Source organism: Rhineura floridana, chromosome 7 (genome assembly GCF_030035675.1).
Source record: "Rhineura floridana isolate rRhiFlo1 chromosome 7, rRhiFlo1.hap2, whole genome shotgun sequence".
NCBI classification, from domain to species: Eukaryota; Metazoa; Chordata; class Lepidosauria; order Squamata; family Rhineuridae; genus Rhineura; species Rhineura floridana.
In genome coordinates, this window is record NC_084486.1 from 117,871,103 (window position 1) to 117,885,868 (window position 14,766).

General features: G+C 42.8%; 1 protein-coding gene across 4 annotated transcripts in view; it reads right to left on the bottom strand.

Annotated features, from left to right (window-relative positions):
• The window catches only part of CP (ceruloplasmin), a 70,435-nt gene that overhangs the window by 29,065 nt on the left and 26,604 nt on the right, over positions 1–14,766 (bottom strand). For all 4 annotated transcript variants that reach the window (XM_061636998.1, XM_061637000.1, XM_061636999.1 and 1 more), the window contains exons 10-15: positions 11,048–11,198; positions 8,087–8,299; positions 6,157–6,364; positions 5,033–5,172; positions 3,649–3,777; positions 257–363 (exon numbers count right to left, since the gene is read on the bottom strand). In XM_061636998.1, the coding sequence (XP_061492982.1) occupies positions 257–363; positions 3,649–3,777; positions 5,033–5,172; positions 6,157–6,364; positions 8,087–8,299; positions 11,048–11,198 (948 nt within the window). The remainder of the gene's footprint in view (positions 1–256; positions 364–3,648; positions 3,778–5,032; positions 5,173–6,156; positions 6,365–8,086; positions 8,300–11,047; positions 11,199–14,766) is intronic.

Genomic DNA, 14,766 nt, shown 5'->3' on the forward strand with positions numbered 1-14,766 from the left:
CAAACAAAGTACTTCAAAAACAGGCTCAGGCTCCATATTTACCATTTTTTCTTAAAAGCTCTATTTCCAGAAATACTGAGATACATGAAGCCAACTCTGTTGTCTCTGTCAGGATTTCAGCATCCATACTCAGCCTATAGCGGGTCTGTGTTTAGTAAAGGATGAAGCCAATGTAATAAAGTCTGGTTTAGAAGTGTCCAGTGCCTAGGAAAGGGAATGAATTTCATAACAGCCCATTAATGAATAACGAGCTTACCTTAACTGTATCCACAGTTGAGTAATATGCCCAAGGAATACAGCTGGAATCCCCTTCCTGAGGACCAGACCGCTTTGGTATTTTCCAGACATACTCTGTTACTGCACCTGCATGAAATATACATTTATGATCCTTTAACAGATGTGTAGATATGGATTTACCTTGCAGCTTTTAATCAATTTCACACCCATTATCATTGTTATCATATACTGGATTTCATACCCATCCTTCAGCATCAGATCCCACGGTGAATTACAATCAAGGATGGATCTGTCGATTTCAGTTCTCTCTGTTTCTTATTTTTCCAATCTTAAAATCAATTCTCCATATTTCTGAGAATGTTTGTGATTTTTTTAAAAAAGCTCTTCAGCATTTAAGTGCTAATTTCTCAAACTAAACAAATTTTTGTATAGTTTTGATCAATGTATACATTTTTGCAAGCAATTTCTCCTCCTTTAATGCATTTTGTATGTTATTTTCATGAATTTATTCATTTCATGCAAATATTCCCCAATATATGCACTTTTTAAAAACATTCATTGGTTGGAGAACTGCACCGCAAAATTCATAGAAGTGTGAATTTTGAAAGATGACTGTGTTTCAGTTCTCTGTTTCAGAAAGTGCAAATTTGATAGGTTCCGCTTTTCAGATACTACAGTGAGAACCTAATCAAATTTCTCCCCCATCCCTAGTTACAACAATATAAAAATGCAATATTAAAATCAGTGAAAATATTTTACAATCAAAGATAAGGTGGGTCCTAAAAATATGTATCTCAGGTGGCAAAAGGCAGGGAAAGAAAGGGATCTTCTGAATATGATGAAAGCTATAAAATGAAGGTGCCAGATTATCTGTGTGGGGAGGGAATTCCACAGGGTAGAGGCTGCCACACAGAATGTCCTCTCCTGGGCTGTCACTAAGGAATTGAAATCTGTCAATTTCCATTTCTCTCAGTTGCTCATTTTTCCAATCTTAGGTGCAGTTCTCCATAGTTCCACATTAGTTTGGGGATTATTTTTTTAAAGTCCTCATGAAAATTCATCAGAATAATATATACCCTATTTCCCCCAGTATAATGCATTTTTGTGTGTTATTTTCACCAATATATGCATTTTTATGCACACTTTATCCTAGTAAATGCATTTTTGTACACATTACTTGGCTGAAAAAGTGTCTTACAAAATTCAGAGAAGTGCAAATTTTGAAGGATGGCTGTGTTTCAATTTGCGTATTGTTTTGGAAAGTGAGAATTAGATAGATTTGCCTGAAATGCAAACTGAATTAAATTTCTCCCTTAGCTGTAATCAACCTGAACTTCCAATTAACTCCAAACTTTCAACTACTTAAGAAAAAAACAGGACGTTCTCAACGCAATGGGCCTTTTTTGCTGATCCTCTGTTCCCTTCATAATTGAAGCATGCTAATGAGAACAACACAGAGTGGAGGACAAACAAATAGGAGAGGAACAGATGGCATTTTGCTTTATACTTAGCATTTTTCTTGAGCTTCCTCTCTTACACAACAAAGGATGGCCTAATTATTGTTACTTTTCCTCTCTGTACTGCCCCTATCTTAAGCCACACATTTCAAACTACCAAAGATGAAAGGGGATCCTCATTTCTAGGACTGTTGCAGCTTCCACAGTACAATCCAAGGGAAAGGAGTGCAAAGGTGCTCCTGCAGCCGTATTCAGTGCCTTGCTGGGCTCAAGCTGAGAGGGCAGAAGTAAAGGTGGACAAACTGTCTGCATTCTTACACGTCCTTGTTTCGGCTTTAAATATTGTTGTAATATTTCCCCTTCCATTGGGGAAAAGAATGGAAGGGAAAGGGTTGGGAGAATTCAAAAATGTTTCTCTGGCTTGGAGGCATGTTGGGAGACTGGGAGGGCTTTGGATCCAAGCCGCTTCCCAGAACATCCCCTTTTTGGCCTTAAACGCATTGGTGCTCCCACGTCAGTTGGGCAAGGCATCTGTCATGTTCTCTAACCTCAATCCCTCCTCTGGCTCAAAGGAAGACTCAAAAGGGCAGGAGGCATTGCCTAGGGAGCCATCATCCTGATCCAGAACCATCCCACCAGAGGACGTGGTTTTACCTGACTCCTCAGACTTGGAGGGCACTTCCCCGATGCAGTCTTCACCACTCCCACGACATGGAAGCCAGTGGCTACAGAACTGGGCAATGGCTCTTTAAGAAACAGACAGCTCTTCGGAGGGGTGGGGTTAATAACGGCTTTTATAAGACCTCAGCATGTCATCGAGACAGCAGCTCTCCTTGGGTGAGTTCCAGCTGTCACCTCTCACAGTGGCCTGTCCTTATGGACTGTGCTTTGCTGGTTGTCATCTACTTCTTAACTGACTGGTTAGATTGTGCTCTTCTGAATGTGACCCTGCTCTTCCAGTAAGTGCCATTGCTTCAGCCCGCTGTCCTGTCTTGGACATGGCAGGACAGGACAGCTTCAGACGAACTGGTGGCTGCAGGGAGAGGGGTTCCAACATCATATCTCCCCCCTTTGATACCAGAGCTCTATCTTCAGTGTCAGAGGGCTAGATCCATTCTGTCTTATGGCTTTTGGTATGCCTTTGTGGGGAACATAGGGTTGCACGCTAGGAGTGCAATCCGCCTGTATTTTGTACAGTATGCAAATCTGCAAACATGGGGGGGGGGAGCCAAGGCAGAGCAATCCAGATTCCTGATCCACAGTGAAGGAGGGGCTTTGGATGGAGCTGAGGCGTCCCTCTGCCCATCCTTGCCCACATTGGTGGTGCAGCCCTGCCAGCAAGCAGAACCCCAATGCACTCATCCAAATGGTAAATGGCCAGAAGCTACTGCTGATGGCATCCCTGTTGGCAGTAGTAGACAGAAAGCTCTGAAAAGGAGCATTTCATGAGTGGGGCTGGATCCTGTGCTGATCCTGCTGCCATCAAGTGATGGCAATGGGCCCAGTTCAGGCCTCTTTGTTGTACCAGCCTGAGAACTGGCATAGCAAAAGGGCCTTTTTCCTGCCCCCCCCATCTTCTGTCCTGACCAGCATGAGCCATGGGTATGGATGCAGTGCTAGCTGTGCCACTCAGAGCCCCCCCCCAACTGCTGGCCTTGGCTTAGGATTGTGCCCTAAATCAGTATGATAAGAGGCATAAGAGAGGCATTCTTGGTGATTGCATAGCTACAAAACTCCCTTTCCCTGACGACTTACTAAAGCTTAAAACTGAGCATCTTCCAAACTTTGCTGTTTTGGCAAAACTTAAATGGGCAGTTTTAAATCATTATGAGTGCTTTTTAGCCTTGTATTTTCTGCTTCTTTTGCCCTTATTCTTTTAATATCCCCAATCCTCACACCTTGAGGCAAGGCAGGATTAAAAAAGAGAGAGAGAAATAATAAATGAGACAATTACCTGGGCTGGTTTCTATGGCAGTTGCAGAGTCAGTTTTCACTCCTTGTGCATGGATAGAATAAGGTCTGGAGGCCATGTTTTTAAACACAATTCTGATTTTATCCCCAACTTTTGCAACAAGTAGTGAACCTTGAAGAGACAAAAACAAAGACACCAGCATCAAAGGAAATACCAAAGTGCTTTGGAGTATAAAACTGCAAATAACAGTGTAGGGGAAACCTACAGACACTTAAGACTCAAATTAAATGGTTAGGGCTCTTAAGCACTTAGCTGTGTTCTTAAATTCAACTGACGTTAATTAAATGTAGGCAAGCTGATATTTTTTGTACGGAATCCAGCATTTAGCCTTAAACTTCATCTGCAAGTCATAGGCCTAAATGCTAAAACATAGTTTAGTGTAGGAATGGGGAAACTCTGGTCCTCCAGATGTCATTGACTCCAACTGCTGTCAGCCGCAGCCTACATGACTAATGGTCAGGGGTGATGGGCATTATTGTCCAGCAACATCTGGAGGGTTCCAGGTTCACTATTCCTAATTTAGCACTACATGAACAAGACAGGGCAAGCCTTGGGCTCATGTACTCCTCTCCTCCTCCTTGACCCTGAGAAGGTACATGGAAGCATCCGCTTCTTTGTTTAAACTAACCTCAGTTTGTTATTACATCCCAACCGGGAACTGCAATTAGTTTTAAATGATGGCTTATTGAAACAAGACAGGATCAGGAACCACAATTTGATCTTCGCTTGCTTTGGTAAGCTGCAGTTTAGACTAACTAATTTGGTCTGGTTCAGGCTTAACAACAAAGTGTGGTTAGTTTAATCCAGAGAGCAAATGTTTCCAATCTCCTTTCAGTCATGCCAGTGCAGCATGCCACACCCAAGGCTTGCTCACACTCATTTATGTAATGCTAAAATATGGCTTAGCACTACACCCAAACTGGGCCAAGTTTAACGGTCTCTGCGGCACTTGTTCAGATAAGTAGGACAGCTTTTGTTCACATAAATTTTGTTCACATAAATCTCTACTGTTAAACAAAGTCCCTGTATGCAAACTGAAGCTGCTGGATCAGGTTGCGTGTCTGGTATGCACTCAAGCTAATAAGGAGATTCTAATTTATAGTCATGTCTGAGGCAGTTCTAATAAGTAAATGCAAACCTTTGTTGTTGCAACAAATGAGGAAATCTCTGCACTTGTCTGAGTTCTAGTTTCTATGCATGTGAAAGAACTCTGGTTTGGCACTCCGACTCAAATCACTGCATAAACAGGAGCCCTCTTCTGTCTGAGGTGCTCCCATCTGCAGTTGCTTTGAAGCTCACACTGTAAAATTCATTTCATGCCAATGTAAGGTTCAGTATCTATTATTGCAACTTATGGAGACAGTACCTAGGATTCCCAGGTGCTCTTCTTCTTGCTTCCTTTCTTTGGAGGTCCTGAACGTTTTGTCAGTATATTCTCGATAAACAACTTTCTTGTATTTTGACCCAATGAACTTGTCATCTTTATTTAAGAATGGATTCCCTGGGCTGAAGAAAAAAAAGTGAGGTACACATTTGAGGGGGGGTTTCCTCCCGTCTATGGCTTTTTGGGTATCAATAAAATTAACAAACACTGATCAAAAGTCCAAGCTCTAGAGGGTTTTTTATTTTAATTTGAAACTCAGCTGGCCCTTCAAAAGATGAAACTATATTTTCTGCTACCATTCTTAATAGTCTGCAACACCCAGGGTGGTGTGCTAGTCCTTGACATTTTTGCATCTGGCATCAAATACAAGCCCTGTCCCTTGCTCACTCATGGAATAACACACACAGGGAGGCTGGAGGCAGCAAAATTATGCTCTCTCTGGAATCTGCTACATAAAGTGCCTGCTTCCTCATACTTCCCAGTAATGTCACCCCTGGTGCTGCAGACAGTGCAGACTTGTAGCTCCGATGCCAGTGGGGCAGTGAATCTGTTCCTGGTTTTAGCCCGAACTCTCGAGGAGTTATTCAAGGTCCTGAAACCCATTTCTAAAATAGGTTCAGTACCCTGGACAGGTCCTTGGAGGTTCAGTCGAAAACCCAGAGCAGATTCACTGCCCCACTGACATCGGAGCCACTAGTCTCCACTGACTACAGGACATAGACAATATTGACTGATTAGGCTGCCATGCATTTCATTCTGCATTTAACATGGCAGAGACTTATTGACTCCATTTCCTCTAAGAACAAAGGGCAGCTATGTGGGTTTTTCCCTTTGTCCCTTTAATTTTCACAATAGCCTTGTGAGGTCGATTAGGCCAGGAGATGGTGACTAGGCCCAATATCTGCCCAATGATCTTCACAGCTAAGTACGGATTTCAACTCGGGTCTCACGAGGCCTAGTCAAACCACTACACCACAATGGATCCATGTACCCATGTCTTCCCCACAAAAACTGGGATACAGCAATATATATGCATCCCAAGAAAAGTAAAAGTAAATGATCTTAAATATGCTCTTCTGAGATGTTGTTTATTTGCACTGCCTTACCTTTCATCATGGAAGTGATGCCTCTCCTGCTCCCAAGTCCTGTTGGGGGAATAGTCCCATTCTATTTCTACTGCTGCAATGTAATAGGTCTTTTCATGGGTATACAGCTCACTGTCCTCTGGAGATGAATCACACTTCCTCACTTCATAGTACTGTTTCATACCCCCTGTGTAGTGATCTGTAGTCAGGCAGGCCACTTCAAAGATCCCTAGAGAAACAAGTGAGGAAGCAAGCAAATAAAAATAAACCAAGCACACCTAGGAAACGTGAAGTCCCACTCACGTTACAGACACAGCTCCAAAATAACAGCTCCCAGAGTAGCTGCCTTATTAGTCACTTGCAGCAAAAACAACAAAGAGTACTGTAGCACCTGAAAAAGCTTATGGCATAAGCTTTTGGGGACCGCCTTCCAATGAATGAAATGTTATGCGGAGTTTCAGAAGTGTGTGTACATGGATAATACATGTATAACATACATATTGCGTATGATATATGGATAATATATACACTGGGCAAGATGAAGAAACAAGAAGATTGGGTCGAGTGGAACGTTTTCCAGTGTAACATGTTCAGGATTCAGAGGCAAGTGTAAATAAATAAAAATTAATTCAGCTCTCTCTTTGTCCCAGGCAAGGGGTCACACTCAACAGAAAAGAGAGGGACCAGAATGCTTATTTACATATTGTATGACTGGAGGTTCTCAAGAGACACTTATGAGAGATACAGACCAGCCCCAGACCTATTCCATTGGCCCTTGTTCAACAGGAATGTGAACTAGACCCTCTCCTACACCTGAGCTGGAGTAAGGATTTCCAAACTTTCTACCCCTGCAGCCCATTTGAGAAGGCTGAAAAATATTGAGACACACACACACACCCGTCACACAATGGTAGCGCAGGGATGGATGGAGGTGGAGTTTGGCATAATCAGCTAGCAATTACTGGCATGATTTTCTATTGATATCTGATCCCTCTTTGGGAATTTCCAAGTTCTTTGCCACAGCAATTTCCTTGTAGCAAAACTTCCATAGTACAGCTTTCTTCAAGCTAAGTACACGCCTCTGGAGGTATTGTGACACATCCTCTCCCTTTTAGACAGAATTTGCTCATTCAGAGGCTCTTAAGTGGAGAAGGCAACTTATTTTATATTTTCTCCTTCCCTTCTTATTCCTGTCAAAGTATGTTTGCTCAGCTCCTGTAATTTCTTTTTCCTTTCTCCTTTCACATTTAACATGTACCATATTCCCCCAAACTACCAGTTTCTTCCATCCTTCTCCTTTACATTCACTTCTTCACCCTATAACAGCTTTCTTCTCTTATCCCCTTACTTTCTAATCCCAGTTGTTGTTGTTAAATAGAAGCTTGTTATCTTTCTAATTTTCTTCAACACATCCTCTAGTCTCCCCCCCTTTTCTGTCTCAACCTGCAGGGACTTGCTGGTGCTGGCTACGGCACAGCCAAAGGATAGGGTGTTTAAGTGAGGAAGCAGTGGATGGAATGTACACTGGAAGCCCACCTGAAAGATTGAAGCCTACTGGTGGTCCCTGGTTCACATTTGAGAAATTCTAGGCTACAGTTTTATCAAGATGAAAGCTTGGGATATGTTCCCCCACCCCAAAATCAAGTGAGATGTGGCATGAGAATAACCCACACCAGCTTTACACTTCAGTAGTCCCCAGGACCCACAATGGCTTCTTTTGTTCATATAAACAGTGGGGTCCATTGGGGTACTTGTGGCTTGTGGAAATCCAATGTGCTGACTTAACATGGGGCAAAAAAAAACCCACAGGGGGCTGAAAAAACCTTCATTGGAAGGCACAACATTATTAGCAAGTAACAGATATTATGAGTGGAAGGCAGCAGAGTCATATAGATGGTTGGGATGTCTAGGCAAGTGTTTAAAATCAGCAAGTACAACTTTCATTATTGACCTTCTGAGTCAGGCTTCATAACAGCTGTGACAGAGATATGTGGAAAGAGATTAACTGTATCCTTCCTTGATCCTTTAGTCAAAAAAGTATTTCCTGAAAAATGTATTCCATGAATGTCAACCTCTGATCCCAAGCCAATCAAATGCCAAGAAACGGTGTCTCCACTACACATCTCAAGACCTTTCTGGTTTCCATACATGTATCCATTTATGGCTGCAAAATAAGAATGCAGATTAATGTTTGAACACATTCCATGCCAAAATCCCACAGCTAACAGAATATATTTCAATAACAAAATGGAAATATCCATATGATGCTCGTCATTTTAGCAAATTAGAGAATCCATCTGAAAAAACAAGCCAACTTCTTAAATCTATTTGTCTGAAGTATTTAACATCACATGGAGCCCAATCTTACGCATAAGTTGCACTCTGCTAATGGGGGTTACATCTCATTGAAAATGCATCTGTATGCATCTGTGCTGTCTTATCTGGAGTCTATTCCAACAAAAGTCATATGGAAATGAATCATATAATTATAAGGGTTAAAAGGGACCTTGGTGGTCATCAAGTCCAACCCCTGCTCAATGCAGGATTGCAATATAGCATCTCTGACAGATGCCCATCCAGTCTCTGCTTAAATACCTGCAGTGAAGAAGAATCTGCCACCTCTAGAGGTAGTCAAATAGCTCTTACCATTAGGAAATTTGTCATACTGTTTAATCAAAACTAGCTTCTCTAGAATTTCCACCCAGCGGTTCTAGTCCTACCCTCTGGAGCAACAGAGAACAAATTTGCTGCATCTTCTGTGTGACAGCATGTTCCCCTTAATCTTCTCTTCTCCAGGCTAAACAGACCTGGATCTTTCAATTGCTCTTCACAGGACTTGGTTTCCGAACCCCACTATCCTGATTATACGCCAGTTTGTTAATGTCCTTCTTAAAGCATGGTGCCCAGAACTGGATACAATACTCCAGATGCAGGCACACAAGCAGAGAACAGAGTGGAACTATTATTACATCTTGTGATCTGGACACAATGCTTCTGTTAATGCAGCCTAAAATTGCTGTAGCTCAGTGGCAGTCCACATGCTTTACATGCAAGAAGTTCGTGGTTCAGTCCCTGGCATCTCTATGTAGAGCAAGGAAGGACTCTGTCTGAATGAAACCATAGAGAAATGCCACCTGTCAGAGTAGTCATTACTGAGCTAAGTCAGCCTAGGTGGTCTGACTTAATATAGGACAGTTTCCTATGTTAGCCTTTTTGGGCAGCTACATCACACTGTCGAATCATATTCACCTTCTAATTAACCAAAGCATCTAGAGCATTTCCAGCAAGGTGTCCCCTATCCTATACTTGTCTCTTTGATTTTTGTGTACCTAAAATGCTAAGGGAGGAGAGCTCAGAGCCATGCCCACCTGAAGATAATAAATCATACCTCATTTGCGAATTACAAGAACTCTCTGCCTTTTCTGTACAGATCACACTCTTTATGCTGGATTGGTGTCACTTAGAGAACACTAGCAAGGGTGGCACTCAGGGCCGGTTCTAAGGGGCAGCCAGATGGGGCACTGGCCTGAGACCCCCTGGAGCTACAGGGGACCCTCCGCTCTCCTTTCACAATCAGCGGAAGCATCCATGGACCGCCATCCCCCCGCAATACCTACTTTTCCGTTGTTTTTTGTGGCGCGCAGATTTGCCATCAATCAAGTTGGCGGCCGAGGTTTCCTTAAGGGGCTGAAGCCTCTGCCGCCATCTTGGATGATGGCACGCATGCATGCTACATGTGCGCGTTGCTGCCATCAACAAAGATGGTGGCAGAGGCTTCAGCCCCTTAGGGAAACCTCAGCCACCATCTTGATTGATGGCAAACCTGTGCGTGCCGCAAAAAACAACAGAAAGGTAGGTGAAGCGTGGGGATAGCAGGGGGATGGTGGGCAGCGCAGAAGCTCCTGTCTTGCGGTCCGCAGATGCTTAAGTTCCGCAGACCGCGGAGAGGGAGCGGAGGGGCCCAGGGCAGGCTGGTACCCAAGGGCCCCGGCATGCCTGTGGCCAGCCCTGGTGGCACTTCTACATGACAGTTTATTGTGGACTCACTTCTAGTCATCATTCATTCATTCATTAAGTAATATCCCACCCTTCCTCCCAAAGGAGCCCAGGGCAGCAAACAAGTGATAAAACAAAATATTTTAAACAAAACATCTTAAAAACAATTCCAACACCGATGCAGACTGGGATAACAGTCTCTACTTAAAAGGCTTGTTGAAAGAGGAATGTCTTCATATGCACTGAAAAGACCACAGAGACAGTACCTGTCTCAGATATAATGAGAGGGAATTCCAAAGTGTTGGTATCACAACACTAAAGGTCTGGTTCCTATGTTGTGCAGAACAGACCTCCTGTAAGATATGATCTGCAGGAGGCCCTCACTTGCAGACCCACAACATCATTAAGCAAGTGCAGATACGTTGTCAGGACCGCCTACATCTGTTTTCAAATGGACACACTGCAGGGTATGCAGAATCAATCTGCAATGAGCTTCCATTTTCAAAATGAAACCAGCTTGTCAAGAAGCACTTTCCAGGGGCAAAAAATATGCAATAGATTAGTCAGCCTTTCCCAACCAGTGTGCCTCCAGATGTTGTTGGACCACAATTCCCATCTTTCCTGACCATTGGCAATGCTGGCTGAGGCTGATGGGAGTTGTGGTCCAACAACTGGTTGGGAAAGGCTGGATTAGATTGTGTGTGGACTACATAGAAAAAAACAAGTATCCTGTCTCCATTGATTCTAGAATAAAATGTTATGTGAAGGCAGCCTAAGTCTCACTGAACTCAATGGAAGTTGCTTCTCAGTAGATATGTAAAGGATTGCAAAGTGTTTGTTTAGGGGAGTGATTGGGGGAAGAGACTAAAGAATTTCCCTGATTCACTGTGATAAACAAGACAAAAGGTAAACTTACAATGCATCTTGTTGGATTCCTGGAAATCTTCATTCTCCTTATCAACTTTTTCAGGGTTTCCTACAAATAGCTCAATGTTATCATCCAAATAACAGCTCAGATTCTCATCAAATACTGTGGCAAGGAGGAAGAATTCCTTGTCTACATTTTTCTGTGTCAAAGAACAAGTGGAAAAGTTGGGTGGGGGAACAGATGGAAAGATGATATTAAACCATACTCATCTTGCATATAAATGCTTTTCAGGTTTTGGGATAATTAAAAAAAGAACACTCAATTATACCCTTTAGTCTAGGGATAGGAAACCAGATGTTGGACTACAACTCCCATCATTCTTGCCTACTGGCCATGATGACTGAGACTGATGGGAGTCCAACAATATTTGAAGGATCAGAAATACACAAAATGTGAAAACAGAGAATTCCCTTATACTGCTTCTGATCTTCTTGGGTGCTCCATACCTAGTGGAAAAAAGGTGGTGCTCTTGAACAATAAGCTCTTTGCCAGTTTGGCCTCCCAGCAACTGCTCAGGTTTTTCCTTCTCTAGAGATGTCCTTCAGGTCAAATGCCCTATTCCGACACACCCTTAGGCTTAATGGACATTATTGGACTGTGCATGCCTCCTGACCTAGTCCAGACCTCCAAAGCACACCTCTGCAGCCAGCAGGATTATATCACCAGCTGGTGAGTGGAGGGTTCAATCCTGCTCAGTTGGACTGTGTTCATGTGTCCCCCTGCAGGGGCTGTTTAAAAGATCTCTTGCAAATGCTCTATGCAGAGACAGCATGACTTTTCTTCTTCCCAGCCAACACCCTTCCCCCTGACAGCCGGATGACCAGGGGCAATCCAGGGCTGTTTTGACCTGACTCAGTCATAGCCCAGATCCTCCTGAATCAGCCCACTTTGGTTTGGGAGTTGGCCAAATCCGGTGCACAGCTCTGCTTATCATGGCATTTGTGAAATGACTTCTTATGCTGCTGGAGATTAGAGAGTTAGGGTAGATCTATTCCATGCATATAAAACACATCTGACCTGCATTTAAATCACATGACTTTTCCCAAGGAATCCTGGGAACTGTGGTTTCCCCCTCACAGAGCTACAAATTCCTAGCAACTTTAACAAACTACAGTTCCCATAATTCTTTGTACCCATATGCATTGGGTATGGTTTAAATTTTATTTATTTGTTTGTTTAATTTAACAAAATTTACATACCACTTGAATGTAAAGACTTCTAAGTAGTTTACAAAAAACATTAAAATTATCAACAGTTAAAAGCAAGTAATTAAAAACATATTTAAAACAATTAAAACAACAACTAACTAAAAAGATTAAAGCAGATCAACAACTATGTGTTTGGAAAGGCTTGCCCAAACAGAAAGGTTTTAAGCAGGTGCTGAAAGGAATACAGTGAAGGTGCCTACCTGATGTCAATAGGCATGGAGTTCCAAAGAGTAGGTGCTGCCACACTAAAAGAACAATTTCTTACAAGTGTGGAACTAGTATTATGTGGCACCTGTAACAGTGCCTGTTCCACAGAGTGAAGTGCTTGAGTGGACAGATATGCGGCAAGGCGGTCTCACAAGTAAACTGGTTCCAAGCTTTATATACTAGCAGTAACACCTTGAACTTGGCCCAGTAACAAACTGGAAACCAGTGCAGATCTCTGTGCAGAAGTGTTATATGCTGACATGGCCTCATCCCTGTCAGCAATCTGGCTACAGCATTCTGCACTAATTGCAGTTTCTGGGTCAAGTGCAAGGGAATCCCCACACAGAGTGCACTGCAGTAATCCAGTCTTGAAGTCACCTATCCTGACAACTGTGGCCAAGCTCTTCTGGTCCAGGAATGGTCATAGTTGTCTCACCAGGTGCAGCTGATAAAAGACACTTCTAGCCACTGAGACTACCTGGGCCTCCAGTGACAGAGCTGGATCCAGAAACAGCCCCAGACTGTGTACCTGCTGCTTCAGTGGAAGTGCAACCATGTCCAGGGCAAGCCATCAACCAATTTCTTGGACACATGAACCATTCGCCCACAGTGCTTCCATTTTGCCAGGATTCAAGCTCAACTTATTTGCTTTCATCCATCCCACCACTGCATCCAGGCAATGGTCCAAAGCCCGCACAACCTCTCCTGATTTGGATGTTATGGAGACGTAGAGCTCACTGTCATCAGCGTACTGATGGCACCTTGCCCCCAAACTCCTAATGACCACTCCAAACAGCTTCATACAAATGTATGATATGGATCTGCTGTTAGTTAAATAGCTATGCTGCAGCTGTCAATCAATGTACCAGTACATAATTTTGTTTCGGACCTACTGTCCTAAAACTCAGTAAAACTTTTCAAATGGCCAGCAAAGGGCTGTCACATTGAAATAACATTGCTTTGTTCTAGGACTAGGGTTTCCTTCTGGCACAATGTTTGACACACACTGGATGACTTTTTTGAAGCTTTCCTATGAGGGTATAAAAAGTATTTGGATTACCAGATGTGTTATTGATTATTCACATAACTTCTGGGTACATATCCATGAATAGTACTCAGCAAGAATCTTGGGTCTGCCCCTTTTAAACTCATATAGTTTAACATCCACCCCCCATCTATCATGGGATAACTTCAAAATGTTTGTAACCTGCAGTGTTCTTTATAGACCTCATGTGAAATAAACCCAAGAGGTTTAATCAAACTCCTTTTGGGCCACCATACTTAGCTAAGGAGCTGCCATTGGCCTTGTTGGTCACATATAGTGTGTGCCACCTCTATACCCAAGTCACCATCAGATTATATTACTTCAGCCAGATAAAGTGTGAGAGAAGATTGCCTTCAGTTACCTAGAGAGGTAGTAGGCTCTCCGACACTGGAGGCATTCAAGAGGCAGCTGGACAGCCATCTGTCGGGAATGCTTTGATTTGGATTCCTGCATTGAGCAGGGGTTGGACTCGATGGCCTTATAGGCCCCTTCCAACTCTACTATTCTATGATTCTATGATCTATGATTCTAAGATGAATGCGACACTGAAGAAGATGTGTCACAATATTATACATTTTACCCCCCTAAAATACGTTCTTTGATTAGGACCCCTCCTTGAGGCATTGTTTAGGAAGGGAAGCAGAACAGTTAGGAAAGGGTTCAGTGTTGACAACATGGTGCCTATGGACACCAGTTTGCCTCCTAGTACCTCCTATGGTGCTGGAGAAAGATCTTGGTAAATATTCCCTCAAAAATCCGCAATACACAAGAGACTGTTTGCTTTTCCTTCTTAGTTTTTGTTTGTCCTGGCTAAGTGTCTCCTACACTGAACATGTTCCCTTGTTGTTGTTATGTGCCTTCAGGTTGATTATGACTTACGGCAACCCTATGAATCAGTGACCTCCAATAGTATCTGTTATAAACCACCCTGTTCAGATCTTGTAAGTTCAAGTCTGTGGCTTCCTTTATGGAATCAATCCATCTCTTGTTTGGCCTTTCTCTTTTTCTACTCCCTTCTGTTTTTCCCAGCATTATTGTCTTTCCTAGTGAATCATGTCTTTTCATGATGAGTCCAAAGTAAGATAACCACCGTTTCATCATTTTAGCTTCTAGTGACAGTTCTGGTTTAATTTGTTCTAATACTCAAATATTTGTATTTTTCATGGTCAATGGTATCTGCAAAGCTCTTCTCCAACATGTTTCAAATTAGTTGATTTTTCTCTTATCCGCTTTTTTCACATCCATAC